General features: G+C 34.0%; 1 protein-coding gene across 1 annotated transcript in view; it reads left to right on the top strand.

The window, feature by feature from the left end:
- Positions 1 to 13,156, top strand: part of MS3_00001964 (uncharacterized protein) — a 28,352-nt gene extending 15,196 nt beyond the window's left edge. The window contains exons 3-5 of the mRNA XM_051209495.1: positions 6,922 to 7,004; positions 9,286 to 9,351; positions 12,670 to 13,156. Of these exons, the coding sequence (XP_051074953.1) occupies positions 6,922 to 7,004; positions 9,286 to 9,351; positions 12,670 to 12,810 (290 nt within the window). The 3' untranslated portion in view covers positions 12,811 to 13,156. The remainder of the gene's footprint in view (positions 1 to 6,921; positions 7,005 to 9,285; positions 9,352 to 12,669) is intronic.
- The last annotated feature ends 10,199 nt before the right edge of the window (positions 13,157 to 23,355 follow it).

Consider the following 23,355-nt stretch of genomic DNA (forward strand, 5'->3'; position numbering starts at 1 on the left):
CATTTCCATACTGATTGCTTTCTATTCCCGCTCTTCCTTTCTTGATCTGCCCCATCTTCTGCTGCCAGACATTACATTCTTGACTCGCGTCATATACTACTTATATCAATATAAGTAGCACGCACCACAATATAAGACATTTTCCACTTTGATCGAGTTTGTTAGGGAATTCTATTTCCTCAACATTTTCACGTCATTATTTCATTCAGGAGATGATCATAAAAACATATGTATTCAAATATCTAGAAGACAAAACAACAAACTATATGGATACTTTTAGAAAAGAAAAAGAATAACAACCATTGAAACTGAAAACATTTGGAAATTAGAAACCGGATAAAGTGATATGGTTTATATAGAATACCACACATGTTATCGTTTATTTTAAGACAAAAAAGAAAAGTAAAGAAATCTGTATTCAATCTGAAAAGAGTGAGAAAAAGTAGAAGAATATGATTGCAATTATTAAATGTAATGCAATAACTATTTTTGTTTTTATTTATAATCTGTTGCTATCAGTGATTTGATTTATTGAGAATATTCAATATTCCGTAAGAAAATATTTATCATAGAAAGCTTTCAACTTATTTCAGTAAGAAGCTTAAAACTTATGTGTTCAATACCATGTTGTATAATTTAACTAGGATCAGTTAGTTAAAAGATTTTAGCTATTCACTTTTGTCATTGTTTTTTGTTCTAACTCAACAATAAGCTGCTTTTCACTTTCTCTAGTTCATTGCAGATATTAATCATGAACTAAGATAGTTTAATGTCATTTGTGATGTTTATTCTGATCACTATATATTTTAGCTCTACCAACCTCGACGTCATCATTTTGTTACCTTAGAATATCCATTTTAAAGTTGAATTATTCCATCTTTCGATATTCATTCATTGAGAGCATTAAAGTCAATTCACTAATCACTCTGTTTATACCAATTCAAGAAATCAATTCTAATCAGAACAATTAATATAACGTTTGTTAATGATAACAAGGTGATTGATCGTATTTTAACATAAGGTTATCGTAATAGTAACATTACATTGAAACATCTTTACATGACGACAAAATTACAGAATATAGACAGAGTTTTATTCTTTTCAAGGTTCGCGGTTTAAAAATTCATTTTTTTATTTGTTAAGAATTTTCTTGTTTTTATTTTAATGATGTGTAAATCGCCCATATGTTAGTTTAAAAAACCCCAGTAGCAATAACAATTAGCAGTTTGGTAGATTATTTGTTATATTTATTCATTGTCATACTATCACTGTAACAGTGATGTTATTCAATTTCACATGGTTTTGTACTTGATTAGATGTAGTAAAGAATCCAGTAAAGAGAAAAGCTATGGATAACAAGTAATTGTATTTAACTTACATTAATAAAAGTTCATATCTACTGTAACCAGTCTTTGCACAAAATAGATTTGAAATTTTTTTAGTGTAATTAGATATCTGTTTACTTATGTTTGATATTCATACACGTCTTATTATGTTGGATAGTAAAACGGAATGGATGGAAAGCTTAACATTTAACGTTCAGTTTGGTTACTATAAGTCTATAGAGAATATTTGCAATAATAACATAACTATTTATAGTTATACAAGTATTACTCGATAAAATCGAGTTTTCTTTTCACAAGAGTCACTAAGGAAAATTATTTTTTTTAGTTACAAGTTGACAAATTACTTCATGAAGTGAGGTAATAATTTCAGAAAGGGTTTTGTGGAGATTGTAGTGATTTTAAACAGTTGAGATAGTGAGTCAATTGAAACTAGACCTCTATTGGAGACCTGGAAGCACTAGACGGCCGTTTCGTCCAAGTATGGGACTCCTCAGCGGTGCGCATCCACGATCACACCTCGCGGGGTTCGAACCCGGGACCTGTCAGTCTCGCGCGCGAGCGCTTAACCACTTGACCACTGAGCCAGTATCCAACGGTGTTAATGTCTAACGTTAACTAATCCACGAATTTGCGCCACCGTACACCATCCACACCCTACACCATCTCCACAAAGCCCCTTCTGAGGATATGATAATCGTTTATTTTTTTCTTTTAAATGACGTTCACAGTTGAATTTTGATCAGCTTCTGTTGATAAACGTCTATTATTATATGATAATAAAATATGTAACAGCAATAGACATTAAGGTGATTGTTCTTAGCGTAGATAATCTAACAGAGAACGGTCGAAATTTAATACTGAATATCAGTAACGCGGAGACACTAACTCCTACCCATCATTAATCAAATAATCTTAGACACAGTTCTGACTAGCATAATTAACATTCAAAGAGAAATCCGATATAATTCATATCCTGCGCTACCTTCACCTAAATGTTCATATAAAAAGTAATACCGGAGAGCTGTCCTAAAGTATGACTTATAATAAATGATCTTTGTAGATTATATTGCAAATAGCATCCATACAAAACTTAATATTCTTAACGTTGTTTGATGTAAAACTTTGATTGTCCAATAACCCAGATTATAATTAAAATAATTCAACCAGGTCTTTTGTGGGATAGTAACTCACTGAAAACAATGGTGAATGTGTCGCTCAATTTCCTGGATTAGTTGAAGTTAGACATTAACACCGTTCGATGCCGGCTCAGTGGTCTAGTGGTTAAGTGCTCGCACGCGAAACCAGTAGGTCCTGTGTTCGAATCTCGCAGGAGGCGAGGTCGTGGATGCGCACTGATGAGGACTACCACAATGGAACGAAACGGCCATCCAGTGCTTCCAGGTTTTCCATGGTGGTCTAGCTTCAACTGACTCATGATCTTAACCATTGAAGTTACTACAATCTCCACAAAACCCATCTGATATTAATCAACATATGCTCATTAGTGACCGGCTTGATGAGGTATATCCTGGAGTTCTGGTGAGAAGCAGTGACCAATGGAGTTCAACCGGGTCAGTTGTGAGGTAGTAACTCACTGAAGACAATAGTGGATGTGTCGCTCAATTTCGTGGATTATTTGAAGTTAGACATTAACACCGCTGGACGCCGGCTCAGTGGTCTAGTTGGTTAAATGCCTGGCGCGAGGCTGATAGGTCCTGTGTTCGAATCCTGCGGGGCGGGGTCGTGGATGCGCACTGCTGAGGGGTCCCACAACAGGAGGTGGTGACTTATTTAAAATGAAAGTTATTTATGAGAGAAAATATGTCCAATTAGATTGTATATATAAAATTGATACTCTTTTTTGTCTTACATTTAGTCAAATAATTCTAAAATTAAACAATATGTAACTGACATGGTATTGTTTGCTTGAATATTCTCATTGTTGTTCAGGACTGAAAATGATCAGTCTCTTGTTGGCATATGTGCATACTGTGCGTATTGCCACGATATTGCCTTGATTCACAAGCATTATAGGCAAAGATAGATGGTGGCTAGCACTGGACGCGCGTTTCGTCCTATTTGTATCTTCTCATTGATGTTCAGGACTGCAAGTGATATGCAACTGAAACCAATAAATGACTTTTCTTATTTTTATCATAATATAAATAGTTAAAATTGACTTAGGTCGAATTAAACGATATAATGTTAGATTTCCACGTTTTCTATCTACAACAAGGATTATTAAATATTTTGTAATAGTATAGATTGGGCATTTAATAGTACTTAAATTAACATCAAACAGTCACTCAGCTGCAACTTTGGAAATATTTGATTCAATGTTTCATTCCCTACAAGATGAAAATTACTAAGTTTCAACTAAGTTTTCAACACAAATCGAAATTAAGTTGGGAATTATTAGAAACCTTGTATATTCATAATCATTTAATGCTCAGGCCAGTTGTTAGTTGTGAGATGAACTAAGAATCTTCTTGTGAATGCTATAACTTCTCGATGTTAATTATTAATTCAAACTTAGCTGTTGATAATCGAATGGTTGACATTTCTGATGCACAACAGATTAGAAATTCATCTAATTTATACATTGGTATCTCGTTAATGAATAATTTTTTCAATGTTGATGACAGAGACCGCGAAATTCGTAGTTGAATATTAAGACTTTTTCAGTAATAGCTAATAATTCTATAGATGACAACATTTTGCAGTGGAAATCAAATTCCAATGACCTATAAATAAGAGTCTTTGAACTAAACACGTGTAATGATCATTATGATTAACAAATTATGACGAATTAAGCTGAAAAAAGCAGATTCCTTACTAAACTCAAACTTGAAACGTTCAGGCTATATACTACAACTAAACTGTGAATGATTTTGCAATGCCAAGTCTTAACCAATACACTATTGAGTGAATGAAGCAGATTTAGTTAGTGATATAACATCAGACCAATATGTGCTTGACATTTTATTTCGCGGTAGAAAGAACCCAAACGTGTTCTTCAAATCGAGCCTAGAGGGCATTTCTTTACTTTATGATTGTCTAGAACTACTTACATAATCGAATCTTGTACATATTCATTTAAATATATTAAGTTTCAACCAAATGAGTTAAAAAACGTATTTCGCTGATGCTGTATACATTTTCCACTATATACTTAAGAGAGTAGGTTAATCACTATAATAATTTTTATCTGTATGTTATACAGAGAAGTGTAATGTACAATGTAAATGGTTCTTATTTAGACAGGCTAGTTATTAGGTTAACATTCTAAATTATAGTTTGAACATGTGCGTTTCAACGTTTTCGTGTTCGTTGTATTATTGAATGGCACCAAATAAGTTTCTTATAGTGAATACTGAAAAGTAGTCAGTTTGCTCTAATGACAATGTAATGCTGTTGGGTAATGCACTGAACATTGAACATCACGAAACGTTAATCCATAAGATAACTGCTTATTAAGATGTTTATATAAAATCGAACATCAAGAAGTTATTCTATGTAATGTTTTCCAACAAAGACCTGGTTTTTCACAACTTTTCTGTCCTTTTTCGATTTATATAAATCTAACTTTTTTCGTAATTGAAATAAAACTTTAATGAAATTCCAATAATAATAATAATAATAATAAATTCTTCCTATTCTATTAAAATTATAGTAAACAGCAAATAAAATTGTAACATTTAACAATCGGTAATTCTTGGAAAATTCTAACCAGTGCCGAAAAATGGAACAATTACGAGTGAAATAAAACATTCAATGTATATTAGTGTACTGCAAATTGTCTATCATTCAGTATTTACTATTTTAATAATCAAATGTAGAATTTTGGTTGTCAGTAGTTACATCATTTTTTATGTGTTGTCGATTTCAAATTTTGCTACATTGGAAAAAAAACTAGTGGATAAATATTAATTAGCACAAATTTCGGTTAATGATGTTCGGCAGTTACGATCATTCGTACAATTAAACTGAGGTAACTAGTAACAGATTGTGCTGCAAAGAAATAAATGATTTAGAATTACCTTATCTAATATACATACTTACTTTACTTACTTACGCCTAAAATTTGTTACAAAAAAATAACAATCTAACTCAGACAGTGTACTGATGTAACACTGGGTATTTCTTCATTATTCAAATAAAAAGGTATGAAAATAAAACATAGTTCTGTAGACTTTCAATTTATAGAATGCAATTTCTCAGCTGTTTTGTGATATGATACCAGTCCATAAGAATGTAATGAGCTATCATCAGCACAAAGTTTGTGCTGATTATGTCATTCAGAAAAAATGAAGAAAGTGCCACGACCAAAACAACCAGCTCAGAGAACAAAACTCTACCAAAATCCACCATCTCAGCTACAAATCGTCTTAACTATCTCATTATCCTATATGAGAATACAGAATTTTGGGTTATATATATAGCACCAATCATATGTACTCACTCATTCGGTGATTAAGATAATTATTTTATCAGCTATGTTCGTTCAGATATCGTCATGCAAACATCTCCGTATATAGATTAAGACAGTGCTCCAACTGTTAGATTGTAAGTAAAAGAGGGATCTCACTTATGAATGAAAATGGACATGTCACTTGCTTTAGTTGCATAAAACAGACTAAAATTATCGGACGAAACTCTCCTATTTATTTTAAATATGGTACTTTTATTTCAGATGATTGAGTTTTAACAGTTTTACACCAAACATTGCAAAATTATAAACACTTGTTCATATTCAAGAACTGTTGTGCCTTTGGAAGACAACATGTAGATAAAGTTTCAAAATAAAATACCAATGTTAATTTTGAATGTTATTATTTGAATTTATCCGGATTGAAATCTGATTTCCTTACTTTGAATAAAATCAAGATGCAGATTGTGTGATATTACAAATAATTTCGACATTTTGAAATATCATAAAACTTATATTGGCCTCCATTTGAACTTCCCAAACAACGAATCTTACCACGAATATAAAAAACTGTAGGTCACACAGGTATGAACTTTAAAATATTTGACAGGCCTTTTAAAGTTCAATATCGAAAGAACTATTGAAAAGTTACCTACTCTTAAAGCTCACAGAGTTTCGGACCAATGCAACATATCTTGGACAAAAGAAGTAATGTAACTTTTCAATAAGTTGTGGATAAAACACCTCATAAAGTCAAGTCCATTGCCTATATATTATCACCGATGGAAAATTTTCTTGATGTAGAAATAAACAAGAATCTAAATGTCTTGGGGTAATATATTTATAAAATATAGATTAACGAAAATTTCAAATAACATCAAAATAGCTGACTCTAAAACCATTGGATAATTGCTACTGTACAAACAAATTACCGTCTCATTCATCTGTTTCAATCAGGAGAACCGGTTGTAAAAACACCATACCCTTATGTTAAATCTTACCAGTAATTATTTTTAACTTCCGAACCATAAATCTTTGTCAATAAAACTTTTTAAGCATAAGCACTAGTTTCCTTAAATTTATATCTGAGTATTCCTAATATTCATATTGAGCCTAATCATCACCTTTTCTCATTGTTTTCTTTAGTGAAATTGAAAGTTTTCATTGAATGTCGTCGTGACTGTTCAACTAAATGTAATCATAGTCTGTTTGTTTATTTGGCTAATGAAGTAAGTAATATTTATGATATTTGAAATCAATATATTGATTATATTGGGTAATATAACTAATGTCATTTTATAGAATCTTTCTACAACTTCAATGTTAACCAATCACTAGTAATGTATATATTTCCAATTTTATTGCTTATGCTTATAAATGTGCCATTATTATTCAATCAATTACATTGGGAAAAATTACACAACATATCACTTGAACATAAAAAAATTGTGAACAAAGAAGCCGAAAACAATTTTGAAAGGAAAAATAATGAAACTCCACCTTACTTTTATTACCTTAGCATGATAGGAAAGATATCTAATGTTTTCTCAGGGAAATGGATTAAAAATGTAACTAATAAAATGTAGTCATTTCTTCTTCTTCCAACGTACATGTAAATTTGTAGTTATATGTAGAATGTGAATGTTTTATGTTATATTTGCTAACGTGTAAAACAATGTACATCGTGTGTACTAGTCTTAGAGTGAATCACTTTCATTATTCCTTTAATTTTATTCCAGTATTCTACATCAATAAATATTTTGTGATTTCATTTTATGGTTGGAAATATTTATGATCATAAACTTAGAATTGAATGAATAGTTTGAAAGTATCTTACCAGCAGAAGACAGAAATAGTTCCATCACTTGTTCACATGAATAAAGTGAGTATTTTCATAAACGACTTCAGTGTTCAGATCAATACTTATTAAACGAAGATGGTGGAGAAGACTTTTAGATTAGGTGGATGATGTTCATAGAGTTTCATTCTCTGAGCTAGATGATTTATTCGTGAAGTTTTCATTATTCTTTTGAATAACATCAATACAGACTACAAATAGAAGTGAGGTATTCGAATCCCTCCTCTTGTGGCTAAGTATCACTTCCGATGTCATTCAATGACATTTCTAGAATACTTTGATATTTTACTTTCACAAACAGAATCATATTTATGTGTGGCAAATCGGATGGTAAGACTTTCATAAATTATATCGCGAATAAGCTATAGATTTTGTTTACAAAAATAAAATATTGTTTTAGTATTCTGTTTGTTGTCTTGACGTTTTTCACATTTAGAACTTTCAGTTTTTTTTATAAATGAAATGAATCGTTTTTTATTAAGTATTGATCATTAAATCTGTTGACTGGTTTCTTAATATCAAAAATAAGTGTTTTTTGCTAATAAAATGACGAAACGACTTAAGTTAAGGTTTATCCTTTTCATTGACACTGAAACTAGTGTTTTAAAATCTTGTCCTATCTATCTATGTTCAACGGTATCCTCAGTACACGTCAATCATGAAAATGATTTTAGGATAAGTAACACTTGGAAGATAATTCATACATATTTTGAATACATGTATCCAGGTGAATAACTAAGTGAGAACTAGAACATTTTTTGGAGCTTTCACCATATGTGTATGTTATTTGCTTCATTCTTATACTCATTGTAAAAATAAACTGAACGCAAGAAAAGTTTCTCACTTCTGAATCACATATTTCAAGCAATATTAATTCTTCTTACATCATCATTCTTTATCGCAGTAAGCAGTTATCCTACACTTTCCTTGACAGACTTTAGTGCTTTAGCTGCTTATCTGTACTCCTTACATTACCTGATAACCTTAGTGAAAATGGCTGGAATACACTCTCAAGCTTATTAATTACAATACATTTTGCAAAACAAAGGTAATCTCTCTTCTTATTTGACATCAATCATCAAAAATTTCCATTTTTTACTGGAAACGTTTTATTTATTCTAAAAAAAATGATTTTGTAAGTCTTATCTCTATATCTCACACAATGTAAAATTAAGTAATCACTGAATAAAAGTGTCTACTAATTTCAATACTTTCACCTCGAGCTAAATATTCTAAATGAAATACAACGACTTTGTTCAAAGAATGAGAATCTTTTTGAATATTGCCTTATAGATCTGAATTAGATTACTAGATCACGATACATGAAGTTTTCAACATAAACATAAATAAAAGTTTGATTTTAATGTAAGTCGCTTAGATTTTCCGCTAACATTTACAATTTTCATCTCGCAGATATGTGGAGGACAGGAGGTCATCATGACTTTGTTAAGGGTATGTACTTCTGGTTGATTTTTGTAAATCTTCTTCATCATAATCTGTATTAATGAAGCTTAATCATGTACTCAAAATAGTCCTAAATATTTCACTGACACACACAGTTACAATAACATGAATTTCCCTAAATTAATAAATTATGAGTAGTATTGCCTTTATGCACTAATTATTTTTTAATTTTATTTTTTTACTCATAGAATGAATGTTACACTTGTTTGATTGAGTGTATGTCTGCCTTTACACAACAAGCAGAGAAAGTTGGAGTAAGTCAACTTTTTTTCAGAATTATTAGTAACTATTTAAAATACACGGGTAGTTAAGATCATTATTCGTATTTCCCAATCTTAATTTGATTCTATCGGACAAATGGGCTATTTAGTCACTAAGCTGAGTGGTTATACACTGAATTAACCTTTTGGTATGATGGAGTATGAAATAAATGTTAGTTAGGCAGTAATTCCATAAGAGAGTAAATGGTTTATAGCATTTTAACAAATAAAATCAGCTCACTTACCAAATTTTTCCCCATTGTAGCTTCAGTGTTAAAAAGATGGATGCAGTTGGTGCGAATCTTAATGCTCAGATTTCATGGTGGATAGTAAGCATTAATAGAAATACTAAAAACCTTAAATGTAATAATTTAATCTCCAAAATTCAAACTTAGTTCACTAGCCAGAAGTATTCCTAATGAACTACCCGAACAGTAAATAACCAGTGATATGAAAACATTAATCGGGCACTTAACCTAACGATCGTTGCTTAGTAAGATTTGATAAACACTAAGTTCATTTGCTATCAACAATTGATAGACTAATCGATCGGTCAATTATAATTAAGTTAGTTATTTAGGAAGTCTTTTCCTAATTGAATAGATTAATGACGTCGTCTGTGACTGTGAAACTACATGATATGAGATTCTAAATTACCTGAGAGTATCAATCCCTGAAGAATTTTGTATATCCCTTGTTAATGATGACCAGTTAACATGGAAACTTCATAACAGTTGCCTTTGACCATTCAAACATATGGCAGCTGTGCGTTGAAAAATCCCACCATCTACCAATTCTATGAGTAGATGTTTGTTAGTGAGGTAAGCATAATTCCAACTTACCATGAGTTTAAAATTAATTTTCAGCTTTCAAAGACTACATACTTATTCAGTTTACTTTATCAAACCATCATATTATTAAAGAAAAGCCCTAAAATGAATAATATTTAAAAAAATGACACGAAATAATCATTCTCTACATTAAATATGATGAATTTAAGGTTAACTACACACAAAAAAAGAAAACAATGAACCACTAGTTTCTAAAGTTAATGAGTACAGACAATAAATACTTTGTCGAACGAATAATTAGATCCAAATAAAAAAGTTTAAAAACACTTCCATTATTTATAATATGGAATTATGTAACTGTGGTCAAAGTTTTGATTTTATACCGAGAACTATTAACCTCAGAAGCCTTATTGACAAAAAAAGAGACAAACAAAAGGGAAAGAATAAGTTTCCATTCAATTATGCATGAGTTTGTCACTAGTTTAGATATACTCGAAAACAAATTCCATTTAGTGTTCACGTGTTTTTATGCTCTACACATGAGAGTGGAAAATGATAATTTAGTACGTTTCTTCATATATGCACATAAAACGATTGAAAATATGTAGATAACTAATGATATTTGGATTAAATGAACAAAATAAATGACAAATCAGTGGGCAATGAGTAGTACTAAATGATAATGTATTTACTTATGAAGAAAGTCTAATATATCTCGATGAATTCATAGCTGACACAAGAAATCTTTTATAGAAATTTATTTTCATCTTCTAAACAAGTTTGGATCAGATTAAAGAAACATTTACAATGATCTAAATAAACTTAAAGTCTAAATGTTCACAGAACATAAGTAATAATTAAGCCTTCATTATGTATATATGATGGCTCAATATTGAAATTCACCTTATTATCAAGATGCTTATTTAGCTACTATATGTTCATTAGATAGCTATATAGTTATGTAACAAATAAACCTGTAAATACCAATTATCCATTTATTCATTCGTATATTAAATCAATAGGATTAAATGCAGTGCTTTAAATAGTGAGTTAGCAAGTGGATTGTCTTCTTTACCTTATTACAATATGGATAGAAACAGATCCATGCGTATTCCGCTTTATGACGTAGCTGATAGAAATTAAACGCGTCTGAGATCTACACTTGAAGACAATCTATGATTATGCAGATTTTTTTTCGCTATAAATGTAATGTATATTTATGTAGTATAGGCTGATCATTTATTCACCTGTTCAAAAATTGACCTCGGAAAATTCACAGACAGTTAGTTTAACTTATATCTAGTGCAATGAGTCTTACCTAGAGGCTAGAAAATAGTAAATATAATATTGCGAAAGTTGAAAATAGCGATATAATATCATGTACGCTAACCAATGTAATCTAGTTATCAACTCGCCCATTATCTTTTTATCAAAAGAAGCACCTACTATAAACAACCACAGTAAATAATAATGGCAAACATAAATCAGTTACGATGGTATTATTGATCCAAATAACAATTTCCAAACTTATGCTTTAAATCACTTGAAAGTGTAGTTAAAGCACCAGTTTATCTATTTTTTTTCTTGATTAAGCTTAGAAATCACGCCATCAATATCGTTCTTTTGAAAACTAGATATTCTAGTGTTATTATGTTTCATTTTAATTAGGAATGATGCAATGTTTTTGAGAGTATCATATGCTTACATCCGTGTTTTTTCTCAACTTTATGGATAGAACCAATTCCGAGACAAACTGGTGAAATACCATTCATCAAAGACTGTTGCAATTCGTCAAATAAACAACAAAATCCCTCATAAGACAAACACATCAATTTCTCAAAAAGATTGCATATGGTTTCATCTTAGTTACTGTAGATAAGTATAACTATGTCACTTCTCAGATTTCTATTTAGTTTTATTTCACAACAGGGTAAAAGCTTTAATAACTTGTTATTCAGTTTACTTTTTGTAGTAATATAATTACCTACATGGAGTGAAACAAACAAAAAAATAGTTAAATGATTTTTACAAAAATTCGTACATTATCAAGTCATCCAAAGAACAGTGAATTTCTTACACTAACAACTTAAAAGTTAATAATTTCAAAATTTTACTTTAACCAAATTTGCTTTATACTAGTCATCATTGACTCAAGTTCACCAATCAAGATATCCACTTTCTTATTTGGATAAATTGAAAGAGATGGTTTATTAAACAGTATGTGTTCAGGGTCAACCACCAAAGAGCCAATACAGGGGATTTCTACCGATCACATTTAGTCGATCAGACGAAACATTTGATTGTTTCTGTACAGTGATATACATAAATTTGTCTAGGATATTCGAGCTGTAACCAGAAGACTCAGGTTTTGAGTTTCCCAGTTGAATCTTTTAACTGACAATGAATCTAGGTTCACTGATTATTTCAACCAGATTCTGAGTGGCTGAAATTTGTGTATTTTAACCTCTTTCCTTTAATACACTTACCACATAACTTATACTTTGATCTCATACACTTATAGATTCAATTAAAGGATATAAAGAAATCAAACGATGCTAATTTATTATCTGATAGTTTGTATGCACCTGGAAAGAAAGTAAGACGTCGCCATCTTCGTCAAGACCATATCACACAAGAACAATTTAGAAAAAGATCAGAATGATAACTACAGATTAGTAAAATGAATATTCCTGATGCCCATCTAAGTTCTTAAAACTGAAATAGTGACCATAATTTATGACATTGGATGAATAAACATAAACCAACAATATAATATAACTCATTATTGTCGAACTTTGTAATAGTAACAATAATAATATTAATAATAGTAATATGATGTTCTTGTAAAATTTTACATCATATTTTTTATTTCATTTGTTCACTGTCATCATCATTTTAGGGAACATCTTTTTATTTCAGTAATCATCATTAACAGTCGTTCTTAAAAGCACTTTTCCCATTTCTTGATATATGTTCAATTAATACAATTATAAATCATCAACAATGAACTTTTTTTTCTTTTTATTTTGAGAATTGGTATAGTAACGAAATTTCTACAAATTTTCATTGAAAATTTATCAATATATTACATTTTTACAGAAATCTGTACTGACCAGTTCCGGTAAAAGTGTTGTTGATTTGCAGGAAAATCTCTGTCTTGGTGTAATATTCCAATAGTGTTCGTATCTGATACATTTCGAAATAATACTAGAGATTCCCATGCTACTAGTTCTGAATTCAGTAGTCTTCATTTTACAAGCGTGACTAGTTGAATGATATAATCATTTTACAGTAGAGAAAAAGCATGTAATTCTGTGTAATAGTTGAGTAGTGTACAGTTGTAAAGCATAAAATATCCTATCACTTTGAAAAAGATTAAGAGTTTCAATAATAATATAATAGTGACTTATGTACTATTAGCTTAAGAATATTTAAAAATAATTATCACAGGTATACATTTTTACATATATCAGGTAACGATTGATATCTCTCAAGTACTATATCTCACTCGTGGATCTATGATAGCATTATTTAAAAGAAAAACAACGACCAATTAGTCTTTTCTGAATTTTAATCCCAGTAAGTTTTTGGCAGTTTTACACTCAGTCTTCTAGTCTTCAGGTTTTCTACTTTCAACATGAGTAAACAACCGTGCTTGTTTAAGCTTAAAGTTGATGCATCCTAAAAACGTAATGAAATATTTAGGCTCTGTCCACTGTATGGGAGTGAGATACACAGGACGTTTACAATTGTCAACCATATGGATATACACATGTTTGATATGAGGAAATTCCCAGTCTTTATTAGTCTTAGAAACCATCATTTTTTATTGTTTTTAAAGATTATAAATGATCACGATTAAAACTGTGAGTTGATTGTCTGAAGTGTTTTGAAAGTAGAAAGTAGTTTCGATGAAATCTGTTACCTAGAGGTACTTTAAGGCCATGAATATGCAGATGAAATTACTTTCATGGTGAGAATGTGTATATATAGTCACCTGTGTGAGTTGGAATCGCCGTGATAGACTTCGTAAGTCTCCATGAAATAACAGATTCAGTAGTTTACATTACATTAGCTCATCCGTAGTGATGATTACACTTTTCACTGATCACGAATAGCTGCTGTTCGGGAGCCACGTTACAAGTAAGAAAAATTTGGCTTGACCTAATGATACTAAATCATTAATCGTGTTTAGTCATCGCTCTTGCTGAATTTGATGGTGACCTTTTTTTATCTAAACTGCTTGGTAAATGGTTTGGTAAAATACTAACACATAATTCGTTCCCAAGAAGGCAAGATTATAACTTATGGATGGACTAATCAGATATATGATAACAGGTTTAAGATTTTGGCGCTAAATTCATTCATTCACTTGGTTAAATAGAGCTTTTGCATTTTAGCTGATGTAAGTTCGTTATGAAACACTAAATCTAATTGCTAACCCTACTTTTCAACAGTAATTCCTCTCACTGGCTTATGAACCTCATTTCATCATAGTAGACGGGCCATTTCAAGGTCACTTTGAAGTAGCTCAAGAACATCCACAAATTATAGTCTTATCATAATCAGTACAAGACTACAAACTTCACTGATTCCTAACCAGGTACCATCAGATTGCTCAGCCGATTAAAATAAGCTGGATATCTTTTATATTATATAACCAATCCTTCACACAATCTTAACTGTCTCATTCATATTCAGTAAGGCTGTTGTCATCGAAATAAGAATTTCGACATTACTGAAAATTTTTTTGTTTAATTTAACCAAGCCTCATTATTTTGCTGACATTGAACGTGACCGTACCTTGTGACAGGAAAACAAAGTAATATGGTTAAAAGCACTAATTTGCATTTTATTAGCTATCGTTATTTTTCGAAAATAAAATCCCATGACAACTCCGATCATTTATTATGCCTCAACAGCGAAATTGTGTTTTTAGGTATATTGACAACCAGAATTGGTCAAGTTATATTTTACAAACAAGCATTGTCGTTTTTAATTGCTATTCATTCTACTGATGTCTGGCTCCAAATCCCGGCTCAATGTATTCCTTGGTCATTCACTTTTCCCCTTCCATCCAAAATCCCCAGTTGCGACTTACCTCATGATGCTGTTCAGTGATTCTCTTCATGTATGTGGTAAATTTTTTAACTAAGCATACATTATAATCAACGGACCACATGATTAGGGTGTAGTGCTATCCCACTGTCAATAAAATCATAATTGGTTCCAGTTAGGACGGCGTACGTTACTGGTTCCTGTTTCTAAATGTTCATGATATGTAACCACGTTCTGAGGGGTATTCATCGTAGCATGTCAGTTTTACACAAACCTGACTATTATTCAAGATAAATCATGTGAAAATCACAGTATTCAGACATTATTTTGAATCAACTAAAGTGTCAAAATAAATCCCCATTTACCATCTGCGTGTTCTTATTTCTCATCCGATTCACAATACGAGGTAACAATCAACAACTCAGTTAAGGATTGAGCAGATCACAGAAACATTTATCAAAAGTCATAAGCCACAATCACAAAACAAACGAATGATGGAAATAAGCAGTTACTTGATTGCTACTTTTGTCATGGCCATGTCTTTTTTAGGAAGGTTTACGAATTAATATCTCACGTACATATGAAAACGTCATGAATACTGAAACCAATTGGCTGGTCCACATCTAAATAGTGATATTTTAACTCTCTGAGTTGAATTTGTTTTATTGATCGTTGATTGCGCAACGTGAATAATGTTTTCGCTTTAGATGAGTTTATTTCCGCTAAAGTAATAGCCCAGAGTGTCTTTATCCAATAAACTATTTTTTATCATCTGTATATTGGTCCTTTTTGTATTTGTTGGCACTATTGACTTTGATAGTTTGCAGTCTTTCACTCTTATCTGGTTATCAATTTCTTCTGTCTCTGGGTATTGCTTGTGTTTAGTTTATTTTTAAAAGCTACTGAGTGATGACCAAACAGTGGAAAAAGATCGATTGCAGACGCTCAGTTTTCGTCACCCTGCGGAGAATGGCATGCAGTAATAGGGACGGTACCACGAATTTCTCATCTAACACCTGCGGCTTTCAAACGGTTTAGTAAATGTAGTTCACTGACTTATTTAGGCTGACGGAGGAAGTACAGCCTAAAAATAGGTCTGTTGCAAATAAAATCTTTTGAAAAAATGTTTCTTCAGTTCACACCCTATAAATGGCAGCGAATAGGAATGTCTATAAAACTTGACCGCAAGGCCAGGCCTGCATCCAGCAATACAAAACAACCACCTGATTGCCCAAGTCCTGGACAATCATACAGGATGCCACAGTGTGTGGGACCGGATTGTGACTCCAATAAGAGTTAATGGATGAGTGTAGATCAAGAATAAAGAACGACCTAATGTTACCCAAGAAGGAGGTCCCTCAAACAATAACAGATAAACTGAAGACTTATCATAGTGACAGTGTGGTGTTTGAATGAACTAATGATTCCTTTGTATTTCTTGAATGCTTGATTTCGAATTCCAAATACAGTGCATTCGTTCGTGCTTATCTAATACCTCTTGATCCGATTGCATTATTTCTGGGATTATTAGTTTAAACTATAATTCAAATACTTCTAATTATCACATTGGCGTCGTGATGGAACCTGTGATGGAATTGTTGGATATACATTCAGATTTTGATGCTTTTGAGGAATACTCTGAAAAGTTCGAAACCTGGGCTATGACCAAGGAAGATGATGAAGATGTTAATATTGTAACCCATTTCCTAAGATTCATCGGAAAAGAAGCATACAGTTTATTAAAAAATCTGGCTTTACCGGAAAAGCCCATTTCGCTTCCTTATACAACTCTAAAAGAACTACTGCTAGACTATGTTCAGTATACAAATTCCGAATGTCGGAAAGGAGGAAGATTTCGTAAAATGATTCATGAGGATATAAAAAATTCCACCACATTACGTCACCCCAACCCAATCCATACTCAAGGTTATGCAGATAATTCATTGAGGAGTTGCGATTCACTTCACGAAAATAGGCACAAGTTTGGCCAATGCTTGTCCTGTGGCAGGTTCCACCCTTTTAATTCACGTAAATTTCGTAATTCTGAGTGTTTTAAATGTGGTGATATTGGACATATTCAGTCAATTTGTAATACTACTGTTCATCTTGCTGCAACTAATATTAAGTCTTGTAACTCTGATTCTATAAAGTTGAGTATTTATAATGATGATTTATCTTTATCAACGATTTCAAAAGACAGTGTAGAGTCATATGGCAGTCCATAGTTAAATAAAACTCAGAATCCATGCGAGACAACAGTTTCTCATCAATCAGTTTGTCAGATTTCTCATGTTATTGTACCAGGTATGATTTTTCCTAATGATTCACATATTTCTGATGAAATTCCTTACAAATCTGAGAAAAATATGGTGAATGAACCTAGTCATGATCGAACAACTGACGCAGTCATGATAGATGCTGATTTTTCTTATGATCCTTTACTCTGCAATGACGTTTTTATAAATTTGAGGAAACTATCTCAGAAGAATCAAGTCTTGTTGTTCTATTAAATATTAGTTGTCCTCATAATGCATTTGTTGTTTGTGGGAAACTTGATCAGTGCGAAGCACGAGTAATAAGTGAGTTCGATTTAAATTACAATTTGGATGATTTCATATCAACTGCTGTTTATCCTTATCACGAAGTCACTTCTGATGTTTACTCTAGTCAATGTGAAAAATATGTTTTAAATGAAGCCACATCATTCATAAATTAGGGATATAAAGATCCAACATTATTTCGTGGGGGAGGATAGTGTTAGGAAATATGTGCTTTCAATTCTGGATAGTGGTTTCGGTACACAATCGATACGGCGATTATTAACAATCCCAGGAACCAAGTGAATCTGTTCCTATTTCAGCTGTTAATTCCAATACTAATGAGGAGATTCTAGATATTACAGAGTTTTTATTCAATTCAATGTCGGACAGACACAGGATGAACTTAAGAAGAAGACGTACAGTCGATTACAAACACTTAAACTCCGATTAATGCTGTGGCGGATGTGGTGTTTGAATGAACTAATGATTCCTTCGTATTTCTTGAATGCTTGATTTCGAATTCCAAATACAGTGCATTCGTTCGTGCTTATCTAATACCTCTTGATCCGAATACGTTATTTCTGGGATTCTAAGTTAATGCTATAATTCAAGTAATTCTAATTATCATAGACAGGTTAGTTATCTTTCATAGAGTGGAAGCTCAGAACCAAGAACCCGTTCCGAGAATGAAATCGAATTGATAATAAGGCTACCAGATCGGCTAACGCTGTGCTGAAGGTTTATATACTAGCCAAATAGACTTGAAGCAGAATCAAAATAATCCACTAAAAGTAGCTTTTGAACCTCTTAATGAAAGTGAGTTAATACTACAGAATAGATATAAACTAAAGGGATCAAGAGAATTTTGTCCGTAATGGCTTGACGCACTCAGGCTGTATAATGACGAGAGGCCTAATGAACTGAAACTAAGGTTAGATGCTGAAATGAAGAACCTTCATATTATAAACTTTCATGTGGGAAAGTTTTGAAAGAGAATGATGCCGAAGCCACTGTGGATACAGATCTGTTAAACAAATACCCGGAGCTTTCTCAAAAAGCGGTCGGAGCTTGGTGTGCAGGTATAATTCTTCAAACCGGATGTAAACGCCGCCATAGAAACTTGGTTGACGCAGTCTGTAGACAGTGAGGAACAGAATTTTAAACGCTTCCCATTATTAAGGGACTACAGAATCCCATTTCCCATTGTTGATAAACTTACTTACGCCTGTTACTCCTGATAGAGCATAGGCCGCCGACCAGCATTCTCCAACCCACTCTGTCATGGGCCTTCTTTTCTAGTTCCATCCAATTCTTGTTCATTTTTCTCATGTCTATTCCCATTTCTCGGCGTAATGTGTTCTTTGGTCTTCCTCTTCTCCTTCGGCCTTGAGGATTCCATGTGAGGGCTTGTCTTGTGACGCAGTTGGCTGCTTTCCTCAATGTGTGTCCTATCCACTTCCAGCGCTTCCTCCTGATTTCTTCCTCCGCTGGAATCTGGTTTGTTCTCTCCCACAGTAGGTTGTTGCTAATAGTGTCCGGCCAATGGATCTGAAGTATTTTGCGTAGACAATTGTTAATAAACACCTGTGTTTTCTGGATGATGGCTTTCGTAGTTCTCCAGGTCTCCGCCCCATACAGTAGAACTGTCTTGACATTTGTATTGAAAATCCTGACCTTGGTGTTGGTTGACAGTTGCTTTGAGTTCCAGATGTTCCTCAATTGTAAATATGCTGCTCTTGCTTTGCCGATCCACGCCTTCACATCTGCATCAGATCCACCCTGTTCATCAATGATGCTGCCCAAATATGTAAAGGTTTTTACATCTTCCAAATCTTCTCCGTCAATTGTGATTGGATTGGTGCATTCTGTGTTGTATCGGAGAATCCTGCTTTTCCCTTTGTGTATATTGAAACCTACTGCTGTTGAGGCTGGTGCTACACTGCTCGTCTTCTCCAGCATTTGTTGTTGCGCGTGCGATAGAACAGCCAGATCATCTGAGAAGTCCGGATCGTCCAACTACATTCTAGCTGTCCGCTGTATTCCATGCTTACCCTCAGATGTTGATGTTTTCATGATCCAGTCGATCACCAGGAGAAAGAGAAAGGGTGAGAGTAAGCAACCTTGCCTAACACCGGTCTTCACTTCGAACGACTTTGTCAACTGTCCTCCATGCACGATTTTGCAGTTTAATCCATCATATGAACTCTGTATGATATTGACTATCTTCTGAGGCACGCCGTAGTGTCAAAGAAGTTTCCATAGTGTTGTTCTGTCCACGCTATCAAATGCCTTTTCGTAGTCAATGAAGTTGATGTAGAGTGATGAATTCCATTCAATTGATTGTTCCACAATGATCCATAGAGTTGCGATTTGGTCTGTACACGATCTATCCTTACGGAATCCTGTCTGTTGGTCACGAAGTTGGGCGTCTACGCAGTCCTTCGTTCTGTTTAACAATACCCTCTTGAAGACTTTTCCCGGTATTGAGAGAAGAGTGATGCCCCTGTAGTTATCACACTTGCTGAGATCGCCTTTCTTCGGTATTTTGATCAGAAGTCCTTCTTTCCAGTCTGTTGGTACTTGTTCCTCATCCCAAATCTTATTGAAGAGAATGTGGAGTATCCTTGCAGTTGCCGCTACGTCTGCTTTCAGTGCCTCTGCTGGGATGTTGTCCGGTCCTGCTGCTTTGCCACTCTTGATTTGTCTGATAGCCATGCTGATTTCTTCAATTGTTGGTGGGCCAACATTGATTGGGAGGTCCGTGGGTGCTACTTCGATGCTGGGTGGGTTCAGTGGAGCTGGTCGATTCAAGAGTTCTTTGAAGTGTTCTACCCACCTGTTTCGTTGTTCTTCAATGTTGGTGATTATCTCGCCTTCCTTGCTTTTCACTGGTCGTTCACTTGCTTGTTCGCCTCTGTGTATTCAGCTTGTGCCTTGGCTTTTTCTACTCTTGTTCGGCTGGTATTGATCGTTGCCTACTTGTTCCTACTTTCTATCCATTGTATCAACAGTGATCCATTCCTTGTGATGGTGATTTTTGTGGCCTAGAACCTCATGACATGTTGAAGTGACTGTCTCTGTTACCCCCTTCCAGTTACTCTCCATTAGTAGATCATGAGAGGCCTGGAACTTGTTGCTGAGGTCTATCTTGAATTTGTTGAGTTTGTCAGTATCCAGAAAAAAAGTATTGAACTTTTGAGATATTATCCGCCCCATTGTCCAGTGCATCTTGAGTTTCAATTTCATCTTGACGACCAGCAAGTGATGGTCTGATGCTATATCAGCTCTTCTCTTGGTTCTCACATCCTCTATAGTCCTCCTGAACGTTTTGTTGATGCAAATATTGTCGATTTGGTTTTGCGTGGTGTGATCCGGTGAAGTCCATGTGATTTTGTGTATGCGTTTATGTGGGAATATGGTGCCGCCTATGACCAGTTTATTGAAGGCACATAGGTTTGCAAATATCTCACCCTATTCGTTCCTTTCTCTCAGTCCGTGTCGTCCCATGATGTCTTCATATCCAGTGTTGTCCGTTCCAACCTTGGCATTGAAATCTCCCATCAGAATGGTCAGGTCCTTTGTTGGGCACTTCTCCACGATTGACTGCAGCCTATTGTAGAATTGATCTTTAGCGTCTTCATTGTAGTCGTTGGTGTGTGCATAGCATTGGATGATGTTCATTGAAATGCCCTCTTTCTTTGTTTTGAAGGAGGCTTTGATGACCCTTGGTCGATGAGATTTCCATCCTATAAGCGCATTTCGCGCTTGTTTAGACAGCATCAATGCAACTCCTTGTGTATGTGGGGCATTTTCTTCTTCATGGCCAGAGTATAACAGGAGCTCTCCTGAAGTTAGTCGTTGTTGTCCAACTTGCGTCCAACGTATTTCAGTGATCCCAAGCACCTCTAGGTTGTATCTTCCCATTTCCGCAGCCATTTGGAAGACTCTCTCGGTCTCCCACATTGTACGAGCATTCCACGTACCTAAATAAATGGTTGCTCTGGTTGTCAGAAGGGGCATTAGCCTCGTGGCTTCCTAAGGAACTCGGCTTTCATCATGAGGCGTCATAGTTCTTCTAAAAGATTACCTTCTGACTCCCAGGGCAGAGTTTAAAAGGTTTGAGTAATTTTTTCTGGTTAGCGCTTTTTAACGAGTTAGTTTTCTACGGGATGGGGTCGCTAACCCCATGCCCAACCCTCCTCCTTTATCCGGGCTTGGGACCGGCAGTAGCCGCCGGAGGGACTCCAAGCGGAGTTGATAAAATATACTATGAAAGTGGGACGTGTGATTGAACAGTTGAAGCTTGAGATGCAAGGGTCGAGAGCTGTTGTTTGACTTGATTAACCCCAGTTCAAACTGTGGGGTGAATGAGGTCTTACTAGTCAGTTGTAACACTTGGTCATCAAGCGATTGATGTATAATATAAAGAGACTTTAGTGTACTTACTGTGAGCTGGAACAATCTGGGGACTGAACTGTCGGGAAATTCTTTCGAATAAAAAGTAATTGATGCGGTTATGTGGTGTTTGAATGAACTGATGATTCCTTTGTACTTCTTGAATGCTTGATTTCGAATTCCAAATAAAGTACATTTGTTTGTACTTATCTAGTACTTCTTGATCCAATTGCGTTGTTCCTGGGATTCCTAGTTCATACAAAAATTCAAATACTCCTAGTTATCACAGGTTATCACATGTGAGCCTGTGCAATATGAGAAAAAAGCAACAAGGTTTGATCTGTACTCCAAATCATCCTTACTAGATCTCATACTGACCCATTATGAGGATGACGACACAAACGTCCACTATATGCCACCCCCAGGTAAAAGTGACCAAAGGATTAAGAGAGGAGGTCATAAAGCTCAGGTATTCTCAAACTACTTTAGAAATGTGCACACAATAAAGATGCTTCCTTTCCAGTCCACACGATGGCCTAAAATTTGGCAGTTGCCGATAAGCACTTCCAAGAGCTTTATGGTGCTTATTGGTCACCAGGTTACAGATGCAAGGTGAATAACAGCGAGCTAGACCCTGTCAGTAGGTTGTTGGAAAAGGTTCAAAGAGCTTTCGCTATTATCGGAATCGCACAACCCCTGTATGGTGCTCAATTGGCTAAACTAAACCTATTTTCATTGTCATCTACAAGAGGCGACTTGTTCACAATTTTAAATTAATTAGTGATAAGTTAGCATCTGATGTACCCCCACTTATCTTGTATTCCAAATCGGAGAATTTACGAGTGCACTAAAAACGTAAACTGGCCAAGAAAAAGTTCCCAGGAGTCTTTTAAGAGGCAACTTGACAAATTCTTATGGACTAAGAATAGTATCACACCATGATTTACCAATTCCTTTCTCCTCTGTTATCGTTAATATGCCTAGGTTCCTGTCTGGAGGTATTGATGATCCACTGATACTAGATACGGAAGCCCGTTAAGCGAAAGCTTCTTCTATTCCGTCCACAACCATTTGAACCATTTAAACTTGTCAGCTTATTACCGACTTTCTCATTGATTTACCAACGAATGGAATCCATTATTTCAACAAGTGATTGAAGCTCCATCTGTCGACGCTTTTGAAAAATAGTCGAGTAGACCGAAAGACTGCCATCG

The sequence above is a fragment of the Schistosoma haematobium genome, chromosome 1, assembly GCF_000699445.3.
Source record: "Schistosoma haematobium chromosome 1, whole genome shotgun sequence".
NCBI classification, from domain to species: domain Eukaryota; kingdom Metazoa; phylum Platyhelminthes; class Trematoda; order Strigeidida; family Schistosomatidae; genus Schistosoma; species Schistosoma haematobium.